Source organism: Hemiscyllium ocellatum, chromosome 33 (assembly GCF_020745735.1).
Source record: "Hemiscyllium ocellatum isolate sHemOce1 chromosome 33, sHemOce1.pat.X.cur, whole genome shotgun sequence".
Lineage (NCBI taxonomy): Eukaryota > Metazoa > Chordata > Chondrichthyes > Orectolobiformes > Hemiscylliidae > Hemiscyllium > Hemiscyllium ocellatum.
In genome coordinates this window covers 10,296,836-10,319,984 of record NC_083433.1, presented here as the reverse complement: position 1 = coordinate 10,319,984, position 23,149 = coordinate 10,296,836, and the positions used below count along the sequence as shown (strand labels likewise).

The window sequence follows — 23,149 nt, the reverse complement described above, 5'->3', positions numbered from 1 at the left end:
GATGGGCCAATGGGCTGAGATGTGGCAGATGGAGTTTAATTCAGATAAATGCGAGGTGCTGCATTTTGGGAAAGCACATCTTCGCAGGACTTATACACTTCATGGTAAGGGAGTGTTGCTGAACAAAGAGACCTTGGAGTTCAGATTCATAGCTCCTTGAAAGTGGAGTTGCAGGTAGATAGGATAGTGAAGAAGACATTTGGTATGCTTTTTTTATTGGTCAGAATATTGAGTACAGGAGTCAGGAGGTAGTGTTGTGGCTGTACAGGACATTGGTTAGGCCACTGTTGGAATATTGCGTGCAATTCTGGTCTCCTTCATAGCGGAAAGATATTGTGAAACTTGAAAGGGTTCAGAAAAGATTTATAAGGATGTTGCCAGGGTTGGTGGATTTGAGCTATAGGGAGAGGCTGAACAGGCTGGTGCTGTTTTCCCTGGAGCGTCAGAGGCTGAGGGGTAACCTTATAGAGGTTTACAAAATTATGAGGGGCATGGATAGGGTAAATAGGCAAAGTCTTTTCCCTGGGGTTGGGAAGTCCAGAACTAGAGGGCATAGGTTTAGGATGAGAGGGGAAAGATATAAATGAGACCTAAGGGGCAACTTTTTCACACAGAGGATGGTACAGGTATGGAATGAGCTGCCAGAGGAAGTGGTGGAGGCTGGTACATTTGCAACATTTAAGAGGCATTTGGATGGGTATATGAATAGGAAGGGTTTGGAGGGATATGGGCCGGGTGGTGGCAGGTGGGACTGGATTGCGTTGGGATATCTGGTCGGCATGGATGGGTTGGACCGAAGGGTCTGTTTCCATGCTGTACATCTCTATGACTCTATAACTGTCCAACCTCATATATCTAGAGGGGTTTTAAAATAGTGGCATAAGGGTGCTGGGTCAAATGCGAAGTTATATTTTTTATTACATCACTTACAAAGGCTGAGGGTCCAGCTCCAGTGAGCCCTTCCAGATTTAGAAGGGCACTGGGAGATGAGCAAACTAATGCTTTACATCTGACCATGCCACAGAGTCAAGTGTCAGCATCATGTAATGTAGAGTTTATACAGCATTATGTTAAAAAAATCAGTAGCATGGTATGGATGGCCAGATGATGGAGGTAGAGATGTTGGTAATGTAGAGCTAGGGATGTGTTAAGCATAAGGCAACATAGATAATGTATCTTCATTTATGCTGATAATGGAGAGAAGGGGGTTAGCTGTCATATGCCATGGTATAGATGTGTCTTTGAAGTTACATGTTGACTGGAAAGAAGAGAAATCTATACACACCAAAGTATAATATGGATGGTAGATAGAAGAATCCTTCTGCATGGAAGAATTCCTCAGCATGCAGAATCTCTGAGGTAACCTGGCAACATTGTGTGGTGGCACATAGTCAATCCAGTGTGGGATGTAGGTCCCTTGCAGGAAGCAGATATAGCAGCAATTCTAGACCAGTGGCCAGGAGAGTTTGGACCCATTCTTTCTACGACTCAGACCCCCCCCCGTAACTGCTGCTGTTAATGTGGTGACTTCTAAGTTTCAGAACACCCCGGTTTAAATGCATCTGACATGTGGATCCTGTGTTGAGAGGGCGGTGCTGGAAAAGCACAAGGGGTCAGGCAGCACCCAAGGAGCAGGAGAATCGAAGTTTCAGGCATAAGCCTTTCACCAGGAAGTGGATGTGTCGGTTTGTCTCCTGTGCAGCTGCAGTCAATGGGCAGCGTAGGAGTGTGTCAAATTCTGTTCTGTGATATCATGACATGCAACCTTTATGAAGAATCCATGAAGTGAAGGGTTGGTAATCAGATGGTGCAGATGTACTGAACTCAGCAAGATAGCCATTACCAAGATGGGGAGGAGTTTTAGTTTACAGAGTGAGCTATGACTTTGAATGTGCTGTTAGTGAAAGGATGTCAGAAGCAGATTCTGTATAAACTTTTGAAAGGCCATTTAATAATTGTTGAAGGGTGATATTTGCAAGGTTGTGGGGCGAGCATGTGTATGGTTTAAATAGCCTTATTCTGTGTTGTGTCATGCTATGGACTTCTGTCAGACTGCATTCTGAATTGAGCCTTCGTGCCAAATCCTGTTCTGCATGTACTGTTTTATGTTGTGTTCTTTCACCTCCCCATGCCAGTAATTAGCTGGGGGCTCGGAGTTCGCAGCAACTCAATGCCATGCCATTTTGAAACAGGGCCAGAGCAGGCCACTACAGACTCTATACTCAACATTCCCTTCACAACAAACACATCATGTCTGTTGCCTGTAAACGTTTGAGTGCATAGCAACAATTTACCAAAGTCACTCATTTGTGCCTTCCAGCCCTGCAAGTGAATTAAGATAACCACCACCTCCCAATCACATACAATCCCGGCAGGGAGACATTTTTTAAAAAGTCTTTTGTGAGATGCGGATGTCATTATCTGGGCCAGATTTATTTCCTATCCCCGATTGCCCTTGAGAAGGTGATTGTGAGCTGCCTTCTTAAACCACGGTAGTGCACAGGGTGCAGGTACCCACTGTTAGCCTGAGGTAGTCCAGCGTGGACTCCCGGCCTCGAGGTGAGGCCCAGCGCGGACTCGTGGCTTTAGAAAGATTGTGAAGAGTCATAGAGATGCATAGCAGAGAAACGGACCTTTTGGCCTAACTCATCCATGCTGACCAGATATCCCAACCTAATTTAGTCTCATTTGCTAGTACTTGGACCCATATTCCTCTAAACCCTTACTATTCATGTACCCATCCAGATGCCTTTTAAATGTTGCAATTGTGTCAGCCTCCACTACTTATCTGCCAGCACATTCCATACATGCACAACCCTCTGCATGAAAAAGTTGTCCCTTAGTTCCCTTTTAAATCTTTCCCTTCTAACCCTAAACCTATGCTCTCTAGTTCTGGGCTTCCCCACTCCAGGGAACAGATTTTCTCTATTTATGCCCCTCATGATTTTATAAATCTCTGTAAGGTCCCCCCTCAGCCTCCAATGCTCCAGGGAAAACAACCCCAGCCTATTCAACCTCTTCCACTGAACGTTTAACTTTATTTTTTCAATTTTCTAATTTAGACCTAAAGTTTTGTAGCTAGGTAACTTTGTACATTAGGTGGCAGTGGAAATGGTGACATTGTACATTTTTCACTGTACTCCTTTATCGCTGTGCTTGAGTACATGTGGCAATAAACCTAATTTTAATTCTTAATTCAGGATTTTGACCCAGTGATAGTGAAGGAACAAATGATATATGTTAAGATGGTCTTAGTTTAGGAGGAAGCGTGGTATTCTCACACATCTGCTGCCCTTGTCTTTCTAGATGTTTGAGGTCATGGGTTTGGTTTCCTTGATGAGGGACAAGCTAGCTGCACTCTTCTGCCCCTTGTTTCTGTGTGTTCCTTAGCTATCATTGGATCAGTACCTTGTAATTCCCTAACACCACTAGGAGCACCATCATCACATGGACTGCAGACATTTAAGAAGTAGATCCACTACCACCTTGGCCAAGTAGAAGGAATGGCTGATTATTGTGACATTATATAGAAACATAGGAATCTGAGTAGGCCATTCTGTCCGTCGAGTCTGCCCTGATACTCCATACCTTCCTGGTTGATCGAACATATCAATGCTTTTTACTTGTTCTGTCTCGTTAACTCTGCACACTGTTGGTAATCAGAAATCTACCAATCTCTAGCTTAAATGTACAGAAAAACTGAATTTCCATAGCCCTCTCTGATAGAGAATTCCATTCTTGTCATTCTTTGATACTGTAGAAAATAAAATTTCCTGGAGACATCAAAACCTGTCATTTCCAGCCTGAAAATTATTCAGTGGTGGAACGTCCACAAGCTTCTGTGATAGAGAATTCTATAGATTCTCAATGCTTTGAGTCATAGTTGTGGAGTCAATACAGCGTGGAAACAGACCCTTTGGTCTAAGCAGTCTATGCCAAACATAATCCCAAACTAAACTAGTCCCATCTGCCTGCTCCTGGTTGATATCCCTCTAAACCTGTCCTATTCAATGTATCAATCAAAATGTCTTTTAACATAATTGTACCCAACATCCACCACTTTCTCAGGAAGTTTATTCCACACACGAATCACTCTCCATGTAAAAACAATTACCTCATGTCTCTCCTCTCACCTCTTGAAATCCCCCATCCTAGTGAAAGTGAAGACATTCCTCTGTACGTTAATCCTACATGATAGACCCCTGATCCTAAGAGTACACCCCCTTGTTTTAGATTCCTCAACTTGTGGAAACAATCTCTCAATGTTTACCCTACTAAATCCCTTCAGAATGTTGTGTTTTTAAATGAGATCACTCTCATTCTTCTCAACACCCAATTTTTTCACTATCTCATCATCGGACAACTCTGTTATGTAGGGACTGATTAGTGAAGGAAATTCTGAAGCTGAGGAGGGATGAGGTGATTATGGCATTTGAAAACAAAGGAGAATTTTTAAAATGAAGGCATTCTTTGACCTGGAGCCAGCGTTGGTCAGGCTGAGAGGGCAATGGGAGTCATCACAAGTTAAGAGACTGTCAGCACAACTTTGGATGAAAGACAATTATGGAGTAAAACTGGGAAGCACAGAAAAGAGCTGAAACCTGTTTCCCTAAGGCTGTGAATGGGAGAGGGCAATTAACATTTTGAAGTCTAGGAATACCAGATTTTCACAAAAACATAAGTTGCTGGAAAAGCTCAGTAGGTCTGGCAGCATCTGTGAAGAGAAATCTGAGTTAACGTTTTGGATCTGGTGACCCTTCCTCAGAATGGTCTTGTAGTTTCAGGCGGTGATCTAAGCTTTGATTTTGATTTTATTATCATGTGTACTCAAGTATAGGAGTACAGTGAAAAGTGAAAAGTTGCCATTCAAGGTGCCATCTTAGGTACAAGTACTTAGGTACAGTATCTTAAGACCAAGGTAGAAAGAAAGAATGAGTTAAAAGCTAAACACTGCAGTTATTATAGTACAGTCATATGGCAGGTGACTCACCCACTGCTTAACACTTTGAACATATCAGCGTACAAATTAGGAGTAGCTCTGGGTTATGTGGCCCCTGTAGCCTGCTCCTCCACTGAATAAAATCAGGCCTGATTTAATTCCAGCCTCAGACCGACTTTCCCGCCTAACTTGGATACTCTTTGAACCCCTTGCTGATCAAGAAGTTATCTAGCCCTACCTTAAAAAGGTTCCGTGACCTCTCCTCTACTTTGGTCTGAGGTAGAATGCTGCCCAAACTCACGGCCTGTGTCAGGAAAAATAACATTGGTGCATGGTGAGATATTCCCATTAGTGACCTTGATGGTCTGCAAGATGAACTGCCTCTATCTCTCGTGGCAGCATCATTACAGGAAAAAGCTATTCAGTTCTTTGAGCCTGTTTCATCTTCAAATAAAGGTTTCCATCACCTTTTAGAGGCAGAGAGTTCCAAAGATTCATAACCCTTTGTGGATTAAATTTTGTTCTTAACTCTGTTAAGTCTTGAGAAGATTCGTAGCTCAGGTTGACGTTTTGCATGTAGGTTTGCTCGCTGAGCTGGAAGGTTGATTTCCAGATATTTCGTCACCCTACTAGGTAACATCTTCAGTTCGCCTGGAGGCCCACTGAAGATGTTACCAAGTATGGTGATGAAACATCTGGAAATGAACCTTCCGGTTTAGCGAGCAAATCTGCATCTGTCTGAAATGGATGACCTCTTATTTTGAAACAGTGACCACTAGTTCTCAATTCTCCCACAAGTGCAAATATTCTTTTATACATCCATCCTGCTTAGATCCTTCAGGATCATGAATATTATAATCAAATTGCTTCTTAACTCTTCTAAACTCCAGCTGATGTAACTGTAGCCTGTCTAGTTTTACCTCAGCCCATTTCAGGCATTAATTTGGCAGATCTTACTTCAACACTTGCAACATACTGGCATCCTTCCTTACATAAGCTGATCAATACTTTACACAGCACTGTGGTCTCTGAGGCATAGTACTGAAGCATACCTTGTCTATTTTTACCTTCAGTTCCTATTGCAATAAGCAATGATATTGTATTAGATTTCTTGCATATCTGACAGGAAAAGGGCATCAGGTGATGTCAAGCATAGGTTTTAAAAATGCAGATTGTCAGACACTAAGGGAAGAATGAGTGGGTGCGAGTGGAGATGATTGTCTATCTTGAATATGGCAGAATGACTTGCCTTCAGGTGTGATTGCAGTCTCTTAATGCTCATACAGCTTCTTAAAGTCACTTCTGCACTGATTTGTGTACCTTCTGTAAAATTGTATCTTCTTATTTCTCTGTACTTTTTTTTGTGGACCAAGATGGAGAAAGGACTGTTTTAGAGTAAAAGGACTGAAGAAGAAATTTCTGCACTTTGACAAAGCAAGTGACTGAAACTCATTGTGAGTTGTGTTTGTACTGCTGTTTTGTTCAAGCAGTGGGGAGGCTGTTTGTAGACAGATTGACACTAGTGGGTAAGACTTCCCAATCAACGCAGAAAATTGTCATAATAAATCATTGCTTGATAGTACAGAACTTGTCAATTGCTGAAAAAAGACATGTTGTCGATGCCCTTTGTCTTATCCTCGTCAGGCCAAATGTGGGAATGCCAAATCTCAAAGAGAGTAACAGTTTATATTTTGTGAGAAAGGATGGTTACTGTTTTGACAAGTCAAAAATCGGTTAAGGCATTGTCATGAACAATGTACCCAATGTCCTACCCTGACCAGTGCTTTAGTTTCATTTGAAAAAGGAGTAATGCCTGAACGTGTATCCTTTGCCTGCAGAAAACAGTTCCCTCTATATAAATATATGCAGCAGCTTCTTATTGTTATTCTGAAATGCTGCTTCATTATTGGAATAAGGTTTTTTCTGATCCGCGGGAAGGTTGATCTTGTACAGTGCACCATTTTCCTTCAGTTTGATGAGAGGAATGTACCTTTCAGGCTCAAATATGATGGTTACTTATCAAGGTTTAAAGTTGCAGGTGTTCTTGAGAGTATGCAGAGGAGATTTGCCAGAATGGTTCCAAGGATAGGAGACTTTAGCTACAAGTTTAGGTGGAGAAGCTAGGGACATCCATATCTCATGGATGAATTTAAAAAAGAAAAATAAATTCTTCTTCAAGCAAAGAAGGTTGGGAGGTTTGATACAGGTGTACAAGATTCATTACATTTAGACAAGATATACAAACAAAACCTGTTTGCATTTACACATATTTGAAGTGGACAAGAGAGATGCACTGGGGAAGAATCAGTTGTGAACGGTTTTGGGCTCTTACAGAGTCATAGAGTTGTGCAGCACAGAAACAGACCTTCAGTCCAACTCGTCCATATCTAAGGAGGGATATACTGGCATTGGAGGCAGCTCAGAGAAGATTCACTATGCTAATATCAGTGATGGTCGGATTGTCTTACGAGGAGAGATTGAATAGATTGGGCCTGTACTCACTGAATGATAAAAGAATGAGAGGAGACTTATTGAAACATACAAGATTCTTAGCAGACTTGAATGGGTAGATGTGGGAAGATTGTTTTCCCCTTGTGGGAGAGTCGAGAACCAGACGGCTTAATTTCAGAATAAGGGACCACATATTTAAGATGTGGATGAGGACGAATTTCTCCTTTCAGAGAGTTGTAAGACTGTGGAACTATTTTCACCACAGAGGGCTGTTGAGGCTGGTATTCAAGGCTGAGATAAACAGAAGGAAGGAAAATGTTATGGGGAAAAGGCAGGAGAGTGGAGTTGAGGATTGTCAGACCAGCCATGATGTCACTGAATGGCAGAGCAAACTCAGTGAACTGAATGATCCAGTTCTGTTCGTGCATCTTATTAGGAAAAGCATTTTTTCACAGCAAGTGGGAATGGCTGGAGCTCACAGACTAAGAGAGAATAAAGGGGAGGTGGTAAATAATTTCAGAAATATTCAGTGGGCTTTAGAGGGAAGTATACTTACAGGGCTGCGATGGATGCCGTAATACTTCTTTGATTCTGTAAGAGCTGGACAGTATCTTTATAATAAAACAGATTAGTTTTCCCATAACCTGCTTAGCCTGCTACTTGACGCAGTGAGAGACCAATTACAAATTAAACTCCCAACTAATTAAAAATATTCTTGCAGTCTCTCTCCCGGTACCACCCACCCTGAATGCATTCACACAAGCCCCATACTTCAGTGTGCTGCCACACTGAATTCCACGTGCTTGCACATCAAACCGCCTGCTTACTCGTTACATTCTCACACCAATCCACTGCTCTGTCCTTACACCGTGAGTTAATGGCTGGTGTGCTAAGTAGTCCTGTCATGCTGTTCTCTTGTGTTTCAGCCAGTGGACGTGCATTAGAGGGAGATGCAGGTCGCTGAAGAGGCATGTGCTCAGCTGGAGGACGAGCTGCTGTGTAAGTCAGTGCCATTTCTGTATGAGATAAACTGCACCCCTGCCCCCCCCACCACGCACGTCCCTAAATCAGGCACACAGAGGGCCATGGACACACATTACCCCACCCACACCTCACCAGGGGTTGAACCATGTCAGAGTTTGCTGACAGCTTCCCACACTGACTGTGGAAACTGCTTCATTGGTTTTGCAAAGCTAAGGGAATGGATAGCATTCTAAGTTAGAGTGGAGCCTCCACTATCCTTCCCGAGTTTATTGCAAGATGTTCATAAAATTGAGTCACGTTTAAGTTAATAAGAGCAGAAAGCGCTGGAGAAATCCAGCAGATCTGCCAGCACATCTTAGAGTCAGAGAGGTCTACAGTATAGGAAAAAATCCCTTCGGCCCATCGAGTCCGCACCAGCCCAAAAAAGCCACTTAACTATTCGAAACCCATTTTCTAGCATTTGGCCGATAACCTTGTATGCCCTGGCATGGCAAGTACACATCGAAATACCACTTAAATGTTCTGATGGTTTCTCCCTCTACTAGCCTTAGAGGTGGTGAGTTCCAGATTCCCACCACAAGCTGGGGGAAAGTTTTTTTTCTCCTCACATCCCCTCTAAACCTCCTGCCACTTACTTAAATCTGTGCCCCCTTGTAATTGATCCTTCCACCAAGGGGAAATGTTTCTTCTTGTCTGCCTTGTCTATGTCCCTTATTATTTTACACATTTCAATCATGTCCTCCCCCAGTCTGCTCTCCTCCAAGGAAAATAACGCCAGTCTGTTTATTCATAGCTAACACCCTCCAATCCAGGCAGCACCTGGTAAATCTCTGCACCCTCTCGAGCACTATCACATCCCACCTATAATGTGGATTCCAGAACTGGACACTATGGTAGCTGTGGCCAAACCAACATTTTACACAGTTCCTGCATCATCTCCCTGCTCTTAAGCTCTGTGCCTCAGCTAATAAAGGCGAGTATCCCTTATGCCTTCCTAATCACTTTATCTCCCTGTCCCACTACCTTAAGAGGTCAATGGACATGCACACCAAAGTATTTCTTTGATCCTTGGTGACCCCCCTCTTTTGTCCTTCCCACAAGGACACAGAAACAGAGTTAACGTTTCGAGTGCATGAGGACTTTCCATCAATTAAAGGGCAAAACGTTATATTGGACTCGAAAGATTAACTCTGTTTCTCTTTCTCTAGTTGCCTGATATGTTGATTTTCACCCCATTATAATTTTATTTCAGAACTCCAGCATCCGCAGTATTCTTTTACCTTGTGGAAGCTAGCTACAACAATCTCCTGCAGTGTAGTCCAGTAAACACCGAACTTATTTTGAGAAACTATATCGCACTTATCTTCAATCAGAGTCAGAAGAACGAGCAAATCAGTTGTATGGTTATGTTATGTGGTTTCTAGGATTACACAGCTCAGTTAGATGGACCTGGGTCTTTGTATTTTCTTCCAAAAATTTGCTACCTTGCTTTATCAGTTTCCATTATCCCCTTGTTAATTTCCCACATCCATTCTGTGGAAATGGTGGTGTTTCTTGGTGAGAATAGAGAGTGTTCTCAATACTGTCTGAGCAAATAGTGAAGTCCCAAAGACACCATCAAAGTTGGAAAAAGTAGATGAGATGATTAATCAATGTAGTTGGGCGCTTCAGGTAGTGTACGTAAACAAATGGGCACCCCAGTATTTTTCAATTTTTTTTAATAATAGCAAGTCTGTGGTGAGAGGCTTTAATTCGTGATTGGTGCTGAACTCAGCTGCTTCATTTCTTCAGCCATGAGATCTTGTGGATAGCTCACTTCCTCAGTTCCATGATTGACAGCCGTACCTTCAGCTAGCCTGAAATTCCCTCCCGAAACCTTTTTTGTCTCTTTGTTGATTCCAAGACCTTTCTTAAACCTTACCTTTTTGACAAAGCTTTTTGATCATATTCTGATACTTCCTATTGACAGGGATAATTCTCTTTGTGAATCATCTTGAGACGTTTTACAGTTTTACAAGGTCCCATGTTGGGGCAGATTGATGGTAATGTCACTGGTCTGGTAATCCAGAGACACATTCAGGGGCACAGGTTCAAATCCTGCCATGGCAGCCAGTGGAATTGAATGCACTTAATAAGAGTGAAATATAGAGCTAATCTTAGTGAAATTCTTCCACTCTCTCACTGCATCACCCAATCTACATACAATCACACTTGCCCCACTCTTCAGCGTTCTGCCACATTGACTTCCCTGTCACTGTGCGTGCATCTCAAACCATCCACCTCCTCTTTACAGTTTCACATAAATATCATTGATTGTTGTAAAAGCCCATTTGGCTCACTTCGTGCCATAGAGTCATACATCACAGAAAGAGACCCTTCGATCCAACTAGTTCATGCCACCCCATAATCCCAAACTAAATTAGTTCCACCTGCCTGTGCTTGGCCCAGATCCCTCCAAATATTTCCGATTCATGTCTTTATCCAGATGTCTTTTAAACATTGTAACTGTAATTGCATCCACCACTTCCTTTGGAAGTTCATTCTGCACACGAACCACTCTCTGTATAAAACAAAATGCCTTTTTTTTAAAAAAAATGTTTCTCCCCACACCTTAAAAATATGCCCCCTAGTCTTGAAATCTCCCGCCCTAGGGAAAAGGCATTGCCATTCACCTTATCTATACCCCTCATGATTTTATAAACCTCTGTAAGATCAACCTCCTAAGGTCCAGTGAGAAATGTCCCAGCCTATCCAACCTCTCCTAGTAACTGAAACCCTCCTTTCTCAGCAACATCCTGGCAAATCTCTTCTGAACCCTCTCCTTGGGAATGTGTTTGAGTCTTAACCACAACTTGGGAGCTTGCATTGTGCATCAAACAATTAGTCCTCTGTTGAAATATTGTGTCCAGTTCTGAGCACCATACTGGATGGGAAAACATAAGAGAGTGTACAGTAAAGGTTCACAAGAACGGTTCCAGGGATGAAGCACATCATGTCTTTGGATTTGAGAAGTCGGGACTGTTTTCTTTGAAGAAGAGAAGGTTGAAATGTGATTCTGTAGAAATCTTCGAGATTATTATAAGGTCTAAACAGTGTAGATAGGGAGAAATGTTTCTCTTCATGAGAAGGGTTAAGTTCAGTATAGCACAGCTTAAAGGTAATTGCTAAATGTATCAGTACAGAAACAACCTGAATGGCCTCTTTCTGTGAGGTTAAAAATCACACAACACTAGGTTATAATCCAACAGCTTTATTTGGAAGCACTAGCTTTCGGAGTGCTGCTCCTTCATCATGTGGTTGTGGTGTATGAGATTGTAAGACACAGAATTTATAACAAAAGTTTATAGTGTGATGCAACTGAAATTATATATTGAAAAAGACCTGGATTGTTTGTTAAGTCTCATTTTTTAGAATGACCCCTATACCCCAGTCCAACACCAGCACCCCTAAATCTTTCTGTGAAGTAATAGGTCTGTGACAATAGGTGTGACTGGTTTTTTTTAACATTACAACATTGACTGCACTTCTGAAGTGCTTTATTGGGTTTAAAGTTTAAAGAGACTTTTTGAATTTTTGATATAAATTTATAAATTTATATATTTACAAATTCTTCCCGTTTTTAATTAGTTCATGGGAATGCAGACTTTACTGATGGGGATGCAGTTTATAACTCATCCTGAGTTGCCCTTAGAAAGGAAGGTGCTTTGTTGAACCATTGTAATCTGTATGATGAAATTCACGTCTGTTTTGCAAGGGCATTTCAGGAAATTGACCGGACATGAGAACCTGTGCCTTACAAGTAACCTCCACATTCTGTGTTCCTCTTTCAGTTTGCGAGGATTGCCGGCTGTACTTCCGAGATTCCTGCCCACACCACGGCACGCCAACATTTGTGTCTGACCAGCTGGTACCAGAGCGCATGCCCTCACGGGCACTGTTGACTCTACCGGAAGGGCTCACCATCAAAGAGAGGCTGCAGGGTGGTCTTGGCGTCTGGTGCACACTGCCTGCCATCCCACGGGGTTGTATCTTTGGTCCATTCGATGGGGACATCCTGACGGAAAAGAACGACTGTACTGTCTTCTCCTGGGCGGTAAGAATATCATCAGTTGATCTTTCCTCATGAATTCATTACCCTTAAGTCAAATTCTGGGTGGTACAATGGGTTGATGTGCCACAGAAGGGATGCTGTTTGGCCCATCATGGCTGTACCAGCTCTGTAAATTATCCAAGTTCTGGTTCGTTTTCAGACATTTCGTCACCATACTAGGTAACATCTTCAGTGAGCCTCCGAATTAAGCATTGGTGGTGTAGCCTGCTTTCTATTTATATGTTTGAGTTTCCTTGGTTTGGTTGCTTGCCACGCTTCTCGGAATTCTTGTGCGTGTCTCTGTTGGCATTCCAACTGGAATTCTATCAACAAACACATTGACTTGGATCCCATTTACTGCTCCCTGGAAAAAGAGCAGGAAATGACATCACAATAGGAAATGATGACATCACCAACCCAAGGAACCTCAAACATATAAATAGAAAGCGGGCTACACCACCAGTACTTCATTCGGAGGCTCACCGAAGATGTTACCTAGGATGGTGACGAAACGTTTGAAAATGAACCTTGCAGCTCAGCAAGCAAACCTACATCCAGAACCTCAACATGAGCTACAAATCCTCTCAAAACTTGCTAACTTTCCAATTATTTTACTCTCAATTCTTCTATCCACCATGGCTGTACAATTATTTCCATTTCCATATTTTACCAAATTTCCTTTTGAAAGTTGAATTACCTTTCACCACCCTTTTAGGCAGGATGTTCAAGTTCATACCAATTCATTGTGTGTCAAAACAGGTTCCTCCACACCATCTTCCGAACGCAAGGCCACTACCCTCCAGGAAGATGCATGGGAGCACCATAGACTGCAAGTTCCCTTCCAAGCCACTGACCTTCCTGATTTGGAAATATATCCCTGTTTCTTCATTTGCTGGGTCAAAATTCTGTCCCTCCCTAAGGACATTGTGTGTCTACCAAAGCATGTGGACTTCAATTCAAGAAGACAGATTACCACTACCTTCTCAAGGGCAACTAGGGATGGGCAATAAATGCTGGCCTCGCCAGTGATGTTCACATCCCAAGAGTGAATAAATAAAACCTTGGTTTAACGTTCTGTCAACTTTATCTGATGCTGGTTTCTCTTGTCTCTCCATCTTTTTGAAACAAGGAGGTGGTGGTGATGGATTGGAAATGTCACTGGATTAGAAAAGCAGAGACCTAAGCTAATGCTCTGGGGCTTGGGTTAAAATCCCGTGGTAAAGTCTGAATTCTGTAATAAACCCAGCATCTAAAGTTAGTCTTAGTCATGGTAACCATGATAATTAGCATCAATTATAGGAACCCAGCTGGTTCACTTATGCCCCTTCAGGAAGGAAATCTGTGGTCCTTACTTACTCTGACTCCAGATGAACTCCAATGTGGTTGACTCTTAACTGCTCCCTGAAATGACCTAGCAAGCCACTCTTGTTATGGACCCAGGCCAGACTCCTCAAAACATTTCAAGAAGGTAGCCCCGACCCTAACCTTTTTAATTGTTTTAAACAGGTGTTAGTGGATATTCCAGGAGGGATGCAGTTGGCCCAATCATTCAGTTTTAAACAAAACAAATTTTATTTATACACTATTAAAAGAAAATCGAATCAAGAACAACATAAATATTTGAAAACCCAATCGACTCTATCGCAACTTTCAAATGCTGTTCCAAATATTTGCAACATCCCCACAAACACCACCTTTGCAAAATAAGGTAAAATCAAATGCAGGTTCTTACAGGAGAGAGGATCAGCATGAAGCTGTCTCTTTGACCAGCAGCCTCAAAAAACTGACTGCTTGCTGCAAAACATTAGACTGCTAAAACCAAACCAAACTAGAGAAAAGTTGAAAAGTCTGGCATTGGAAAAGGACAGCAGGTCAGGCAACATCACAAGAGCAAGTAAAAACAATGACTGCAAATGCTGGAAACCAGATATCTGGATTAGTGGTGCTGGAGGAGCACAGTAGTTGCCTGAACAGCTGTGCTCTTCCAGCACCACTACTCCAAACATCACAGGAGCAGAAGAGTCGACGTTTCCAGTGTCTCACTTTCTCCAAACCAGAGAAAAACTGAGCTGGAGAACTGAAAATCTTCTTCAAGTAGATAAACCCAGGCAAAACGGAACCTCTGTCTTTCTGACCCCTGTGATCAAAAAACCAAGGACAACATAACTTTGTAAAAGGAGCAGCATCATCACATTTTGTTCAAAGGCAGTTAAGGTTGGGTAACAAATTTTGGAGTTGACTGTGATGTGTACACCCCATGGAAGCATGAGATAAAACATCCCTCCTCCTTGGTATAAGGCTTAAGATGTAGGAATGGAAGTTGGCCATTCAGCTCATCAAGTCTTCTCCACCATTCTATGAGATTGTGGCCAGTCTGATCATCCTCAGCTCCACATTCCTACCTTTTCCCAATAACCCTTGATTTCTTTACTGATTAAGACACTAAGTCACTCAGCCTCAAATACACTTAATGACTCAGCCTGGACTCCCCAATATGTTAAAGAATTCCACAGGTTCATCTCACTCTGAGAGCAAAAATGATATCACACTCAACCCTGCCTGAAATTGTTCTGCCATTATACCCCGGGCTCTAGACGTTCCCACAAGGAGAAACAATCTTTCTGTTTCTACCCTGTCAGCTGACCTCCTCTGGGCCCTGTACTGAAGCCTTGCCAATTTTTCTCCAATGTGCTGATATCTTCCTTTTGAAAAGGTTGTTGGGAATGTTTTCAGTCGATATTTTCTTCTGTTGCAGCTGCGAGAAAATGGATCCTATTATTATGTGGATGCTTCCGATGAGTCGAAGGCTAACTGGATGAGGTATCATAGAGATTTTAACAGCACAGAAAGAGGGCCTTCGGCCCATCATATCTGCACTGGTCATCAAACATCCATCTATTCTAATCCCATTTGCTGCACTTGTTCTTACATGCTATGGCATTTTAAGTGTTCATCTAAATAGTTCTTAAATGTCTTAATAGCTCCTGAGTCTACCACCTTTTCTAGATACACTTAACCATCTGAATGAAAGCAATTTTCCTCAAACCATCTCTAAACCTCCTGTGCCTTACCTTATAACTATGGCCCCTGGTTATTGATCCCTCTATCGTGGAGAAAGGTTTCTCCCTATCTCTTTCTGTCTGTATCCCTCAGAACTTGGTACACCTAAGGCAAACAACCTGAGCCTATTTAGTCTCTTTTCATTGCTGAATTGCTCTACCTTGGGCAACATTCTGGTGAATCTCTTCCGTACCCTCTCTATTGCAGTCACATCCTTCCTATAATGAAGCAACCAAAGTTGCACACAGCACTCCAGCTGTGACTTGACTAATATCATTGCCTCAGCTAGTTCCTCTAATTCTATCGACTCCAAGCAGGGGATGCGGGGAGATCCAGAATGGTGGGAGAAAGAAGAATGAAGGTTAAAGTGAGTGAACATGAATGAGGAGGATACAGAGAGATGATATAAAATAACGGTCACAATTTCTGAAGATGGTGCTGGAGCAGAGGGGCCTGGGTGTACTATAGGCACAAAGCATTGAAGGTTGAGAAGGTGATTAACAAACCACACATTGTCCCATGCTTTGTTGATAGGCATGGTGTGGAGGTACCAGTGTTGGACTGGGTTAGACAAGGTCAAAATCACACAACATCAGGTTGTAGTCCAACAGGTTTATTTGAAACACAAGCTTTTGGAGCGCTGTTCCTTCCTCAGGTGCTAGTGGATAAAGGAGCAGCACCCGGAAAGCTAGTGTTTTCGAATAAACCTGTTGGACTATAACCTGGTGTGTGTTTTTTTGACCTTTTGTAATAGGGGCATAGAGTGGGAAGGAGGAGAAAGTGAGGACTGCAGATTCTGGAGAGTCAAAGTCGAAAAATGTGGCTCTGGAAAAGCACAGCAGGTCAGGTAGCATCCGAGGAGCAGGAGAGTCGATGTTTCGGGCATAAGCCCTTCATCGGGAATGTCGAAAAGCAAGGAAATTATGTTAAATTTGTATAAAACACAACTGTAGCCTCAACGAGAAAATTATTGTGACCCCTTCAGAAAGAATGGGAAAGAATGACAGACAATGCTGGGCTGGGAAACTTCATTTGTGTAAACTGATTGATGAAATTAGGAAAAGGAGAAGGTTGGGGGGAGATTTAATGGAGCCGCTCAAAATTGTCAAAGGTGTGGGCAGAGTAGTTGAGGAAATGTTGTTCCCATTGCTGAATGGACCAAAAACCAGAGGGCACAGATTTAAGGTAATTGTCAAAAGAAGCAGTGGCGACACTTGTGAATACATTATGTGGTTAGGATGTAAACCACACTTCCTGAGCATGTGGTGAAGGAAGATTCAGTTGAGGCATTCAAATTGGAATAGGAGCATTGTCTGAAAAGGAGGAGTGTGCAGGGTTGTAGAGAGAAGCTGATAGAATGACAGTAGATGAATTGTTTCTGCAGAGGGTCAGTGTAGACACAGTGGGCTGTCTCCTATGCTATGATAATATGAGGAAAGAAGGCATATTGGTGACAAAGAGAAGAGAGTCAATATTAAGATGTGAGGACCACCTTGGGGATACTGGTACACCTTGAGATGGCATTGGTATTGCAGATGAATCTGCTGTGTGTTATAGAGAATTGTTTAGTGAAGGATCAGGATATGTGAATCAAGTTTTATGACAAAACAATTTATTCACGCATGGAGTCTGCCTGCAGTGATATGTCACTATGTGCTCTGCTTCACTGAATTATATTCCTGATAATTTAATCCGGCAACATTTTTTTGACAGGCAGATTATTCTGGAGTTAGAGATGACTGCCCTGATACTTCAGTGTCACAAAATGCTTTGCTTTCTGCCTTTGAATTAGCAATGCAGTGCCCAAGCTTGTAGGGCTGGTATGAATCTCTACGGCATTTTGTATGTAAAAGATGTTCCAGGGCATTTCATAGGGGCGTAATTTACACTTCTGCTCGTACATCTACCAGCACTCCCTGTCCATAACTCCATTCTCCTAATTACCGCCTTTTTGTCACAAATCTTTTGTGTGTTCTTGTTGCTACAGATCCCTATTTCCACATCACTTACAGTAAATACTAATGTAAATGTGTCACACTGTAATTACACTCTCTTGATACTACTGCTCCTGCATTTTTTATTTTCCATCTCCCAGCTCCTTGAGCCTCACTACAGAGAAACCCCAATGCTCCCGTATGTCTATCATCCTGCCAAGCCTTGATCTCTCCAGCTTTTAGCATATACAATTGATTGAAACATAATTTTCTGAGGGATCTTGACAAGTCTGATGTGGAAGTGATGCTTTCTGTTGTGGGAGTTCACTGTTTAAAAATAAAGCCATTTAAGACAGAGTTGAGAATTTATTTATATAAGAGGTTCATAATTGTTTGGAACTCAAAAGGCTGTAGAGACAACATCTTTGAATATTTTTAAAGCAGAGGTAGATAGATTCTTGATAATTAGAATTAGCTTTATTGTCACAGATACTCAAGTGAGTACTGTGAAAAGTTTATAAACCGCCACTTATGTCGCCATTTTAGGTACCAGATTCTTGAGTATAAATTCTTAGGGAAAAAAATTAGAAAAATAAAGAAATAAAATGTCCACCAATAAGTGAGAAAAATAGAGAAACAAGAGTTGAGATAAGCAAGAGGGCGGAAGGTCATGGGGGTGGAGAGGAATGTGGAGGAATCAGACCAGACATGATCTTATTGGATAGTAGAGCATGCTTGAGGGGCTGAGTGGCCTACTCCTGATCCTAAATCTGTTAATGTGTTTGTAAGTGCAACAGCAAACTGCAGCAGTGAATGAAAACTGAATACAGGGCTGAGGAACATTGGCACACCCTGATCCAGCTATTCTTAGCCTCCACTTCACTTGGCAATTGCTTTTGATCCTGAATTACTGAGGGGTATTTTAAATTAGCCATCCATTATGGAGGCACAGTTTTAAACTGATGGAAGGGACTCTAGAATGGATGAAGCCATTATTCAATTTTGTTTTTTTCTGTTGATATTTGTAATACCCTGACCAACTCCATATGCAATATGGCTCCCTATCAATATTCTGTCTTTGACCTGTAGGTATGTGGCATGTGCTTCAAGTGAAGAGGAACACAATCTGACTGTCTTTCAGTACCGCAGTAAAATTTACTACCGGGTGTGCCAGACAATTACTGCGGGAGTTGAGCTGTTGGTGTGGATCGGAGAGGAGTATGCTAGGACTTTGGGGCTAAAACTGGGTAAGGACTGATTGGGATATCTGTGCTAGTGAAATGCTTAAGCTGGAAACTAGTGTTCAAGAACGGTTTAAAGGTGTTTTTCCCCTCCCCTCCATAGGTGAACACTTCAAGTATGAGTTTGGCGAGAAGGAGCTACTGATGAAGCTGTTTCAAGACCTCCAAAGCAAAGTTCCTGATGGGATCCCAAGCCACGTTAGCCCCCATGAGCAATACAACTGTAGTGACTTAGTGGCCTCCATCATCCACGCCCACAAAGCCAACATGCAGAGCAGTGGCATCTGCCACATGAACAGAGATGCCCCGGGCACCATGCTGGAAGGAACCCAGAACCTAGTGAGCCTGGGGCGGGCGCAGAGCCGCTATTGGACCTTCTTTGGTTTCCAGGGCGATGCTTTGGGGCGCATCCTCGACAAGACTAAAATTATTTGCAAACTGTGTGGGGTCCGATTGTCATACAGTGGCAACACGACCAACCTGAGGCAGCACCTGATCTACAAGCACAGGCAGGAGTACAACGAGCTAGTTGGTGGCACTTCTGCACCGCAGAAGGGATTAGATTCGTACCCACAAGACCTTACATCAAGAACTGTGAAAGGAGTCACGCCTCCCATTGGGAGAACGACCAGGGCCATTTCGGAGTTCATTGTGACTGATCTGCTGCCTCTGAAGACCATCGAGGGGGAGGGTTTTGTCCAGATGATGAGTGTTCTGGAGCCCACTTACAAGATTCCCACCGTAAGCTTTTTTGCTCAGTCTGTCTTGCAGGGCATGCACAACCAGGCGAAGCTGAGGGTGATGGACTCCATGAAGCTGCTGCATCACTGCACGGTCAGCATTGACCTGTGGAAGCACGAGTGCGCTCACTCCTACGTAACGGTTATCGTCCACCACATTGATGGTGCCTTTGATTTCAAGCATCAGGTGCTATCCAGCCGCCCTGTCACTGAGGAAACCACAGCGGAAAACATCAAGCTGGCTCTCCTGGAAATCGCCAACGAGTGGGGAATCCAGGAGCGCACCTCGTACTCTGTCATGGTCAGCAACGTCGATGTCAAGCTGGCTGCCTCCAGGATGGGCTGGAAGACCCTACCATGCATCGGCCACGTGTTGCAGAACTGTGTTGACTCAGCCCTGCAGCAGCCCTTGATCCTCAGGGTGCTGACTCGGTGCAAGAAGCTAATGGAGTCCATCTTCTCCTCGCCTTCCTTGAGGGACAAGCTGAGCTCTAGTGAGCCTTCCCTGAAGGTTCACTCTAAGATCTTCCTCAATGGCAACATGAAGTGGTACAGCACCTATAGCATGCTGCAGAGCCTGCAGGAGCATCGACATTTCCTTGATGGACTGAGTGAAAGCCTACAGGAGAAGGGCTTGGCGCTGAGGCTGGACGACTGGCAAGTGGTCCGTGAGATAGTGGACATCCTCAAGCCATTGGCCATTGCCACTTCAACCTTCACCAAGGAGCGTTTCTCCAGCTTGTCGCTGGTGAAGCCCGTGATTACCAGCCTGGTGTACAAGCACTTGGCTGCCAGCGAGAGTGACTCAGAGCTGGCCCACGATATCAAGCAGACCATCTGTGCCAACCTGAACCAGTGGTACTCTGACCGGGAGGTCAACCAGGTCCTGAACCTGGCCTGCGCGCTAGACCCGCGCTTCCGAGGCCTGGACTTCCTAAGCCAGGCTGAGCGGGTGGAGACCCTCCATGCCCTCAAGCGTGAGGCGTCTGAATTGGCACGACTACATCCGCCAGCCAGTGGACGCTCCAGTCTAGAACCATCCAGCACTGGCCCCAACCCAGCCAAGAAGCCCAAGCATGACTCAGGCATTGAGTTCCTGCTGGGAGACCTGTGTAACGTGAGGAGCACGTCAGCCAACTCTGTCCACCAGCAGGCCGAGCAGGAGATTAGCAACTTCCAGACCAGTGAGGCATCCTCCCTCTGCCAGGATCCGCTCCTATGGTGGAAGACACACCATACCCAGTACCCACTACTTGCCAGTGCAGTGCGGAAACTGCTTGCTGTGCCAGCAACTGTGGTGCCAGCCAACTGGATATTCACAGAGGCAGGGCATGGCATTTATAGCAAACGCTCAGCTCTTGCCCCTGAGCACGTGGACATGCTGGTCTTTATGCACGGAAATCTTAAAACTCCTTAATGTGTGTCTTTGTGTGGAAGTGAGATATCATATATTCCTGAAGCTGCCTCTTCTTCTGGTTGTGAAAGGTGGGGAGATGTCTGCCAGTGTTTGCTGGTGTACTCTCTGGTCCATCTGAGTTGAGGGCAGGAAGAAAACCTAGTTGTACCTATCTGTTCACAGCCGTTGGGAACGTAACCGCTGTACTGTGCAGTTCTAGCTGTTAGGAAGGGAAAGAGTTCTGTCTGTAAAATCACTTAGCAATCACAGAACTTGAATTTTGCTGAAAAGGGCTTTGTGTTGCCAAAGTCTTCCATCTGCGCCCATCAGGACAGAATCAAGAAGGCCAAATTTCAGATGATCACAACAATTTCGACTGTGGCATGTTGATTTGATGGCAAGGTGACTCTCATTAGTGAAAGCAACAGAGAGTTTCCTAAGCTCCTGGTTATATCCAAAGAAGGTGCAACACTTGAATGTATTCCTCCTGTTTGCAGAAAACAGTCATTGCGTCAGAATGTGTATCGCTTCCAGCGCGTATAAATTATTAATGTTATAAGCTTGACTGCTTCAAATTGATTATTAGTTAAACTGAGGGCAATCAGGATTGTTCAGCCATTGCTGCCAGTCACATCCAACCGGAGATAAAAAGCTTCAGAAATATGCTTCACCTTTTCAACAGTATTCAAGTTCTGTGTACGTTATGATTCTTGGATAATCTCAACTGCAGTGAGTCTGTCCGCCCATTGTTTTCATTTCAGCCGGGGTGGGTGGGTCTTCTTCCAGAACCATTTCTCGCTTCACCGTCCAGCTCCCTGTGTTGCCCATTCTGTTATTGCATTTCTTCATCCATCTAAGGTGGGGCTGTCTGCATTCTGTCCTAGTGCATTGGATTTAAAACGAAACCATATAGCAATGGACCAGAGGGCAAGGCACTCAGGCTGCTTCCAAAGATAATGTTACTTTGTTCATTTACTGAGCTAATAACTAATATATTGTATTTATTTGTATTATTTATTAAATATATTTATGCACAGGTCAGGTGATTGAACTCAAAAACGTAATCAAGTGCAAGGGCCCAGTGCAAGGGTATACACAGGTTTATCTTAAGGATATCAATCCAGGGCAAGCAGCAATCATAAGGAGAAATCAACTATGATCCAGTGAATTGGCTGCTGTTGTGTTCACCAATATAGCCTCAAAATGACTGCCGTTCCAATGAGATCACCTCACATTCTTCTAATCTCCAATCACTAAAGGCCCAACCTGATCAACTTACAGCCATTGTTGTACAACACGGGAACAGATCTTTTAGATTAGATTCCCTACAGTGCTGAAACAGGCCCTTCGGCCCAACAAGTCCACACCGACCCTCCGAAGAGTAACCCACCCAGACCCATTCACCTACTCCCTACTCATACACCTAACACTATGGGCAATTTAGCATGGCCAATTCATCTGACCTGCACATCTTTGGACTGTGGGAGGAAACCGGAGCACCCGGAGTAAACCCACGCAGACACAGGGAGAATGCACAAACTCCATACAGTCAACTGAGGCTGGAATCAAATCCGAGTCCCCGGTGCTGCAAGGCAGCAATGCTAACCACTGCACCACTCTGCTGCCCCAATTTTGGTTCAGTTCATCCAGGCCGACCAGATTTCCTAAATTAATTTAGTCCCATTTGCTAGAATTTAACCCAATCCCTCTACCCAGCCAGATGGCTTTTAAATGTTGTAACTGTACCAGCTTCCACCACTTCCTCTGGCAGTACGTTCCATACACACACCATTCTCTGCTTCAGAAAGCTGTCCCTTAGGATCCTTTTATATCTTTTCCCTCTCATCTTAAGCCTATGCCCACTAGGTTTGGACTCCCCCATTCTGTGGAAAAGTCCTTGGCAATTCATCCTATCCGTGCCCCTTGTGATTTTATAGACCTCTATAAGGTCACCCCTCAGCCTCCGATGTTCCAGGGAAAACAGCCCCAGCCTGTTCAGCCTCTCTCTATGGCTCAAAGCCTCCAACCCTGGCAACATCCTTGTAAAGCTTTTCTGAACCGTTTCAAGTTTCACAACATCTTTGTCAACTTTTCCTCATAAGGCAAACCTCTTCCACCCAGGTATCAGCTGAGTGAAACTTCTCTAAGATGCTTTTAATACAAGTCTGTCCCTCCTTAAGGAGACCAAAGCTGCACACAGTACTGTAGGAGCTTTCACCAATGCCTTGTACAGTTGTAGGAAGACCTTCCTCCTTGGATACTCTATTCACTTTGCAATAAGGGCCAAATTTCTAATATCCTTCCTAAATACTGG

The 23,149-nt window shown here is 43.5% G+C and overlaps 1 protein-coding gene across 2 annotated transcripts in view; it reads left to right on the top strand.

Annotated features, from left to right (window-relative positions):
• The window catches only part of LOC132831339 (E3 SUMO-protein ligase ZBED1-like), a 30,659-nt gene extending 8,858 nt beyond the window's left edge, over positions 1 to 21,801 (top strand). Inside the window, exons 2-6 of one of the 2 annotated variants that reach the window (XM_060849427.1) lie at positions 8,317 to 8,389; positions 12,205 to 12,467; positions 15,220 to 15,284; positions 18,548 to 18,705; positions 18,803 to 21,801. In XM_060849427.1, coding sequence (XP_060705410.1) covers positions 8,341 to 8,389; positions 12,205 to 12,467; positions 15,220 to 15,284; positions 18,548 to 18,705; positions 18,803 to 20,856 — 2,589 coding nt within the window. In that variant the 5' untranslated portion in view covers positions 8,317 to 8,340 and the 3' untranslated portion in view covers positions 20,857 to 21,801. The remainder of the gene's footprint in view (positions 1 to 8,316; positions 8,390 to 12,204; positions 12,468 to 15,219; positions 15,285 to 18,547; positions 18,706 to 18,802) is intronic. The other variant, XM_060849428.1, reaches the window with a different exon arrangement.
• Positions 21,802 to 23,149: the final 1,348 nt, after the last annotated feature.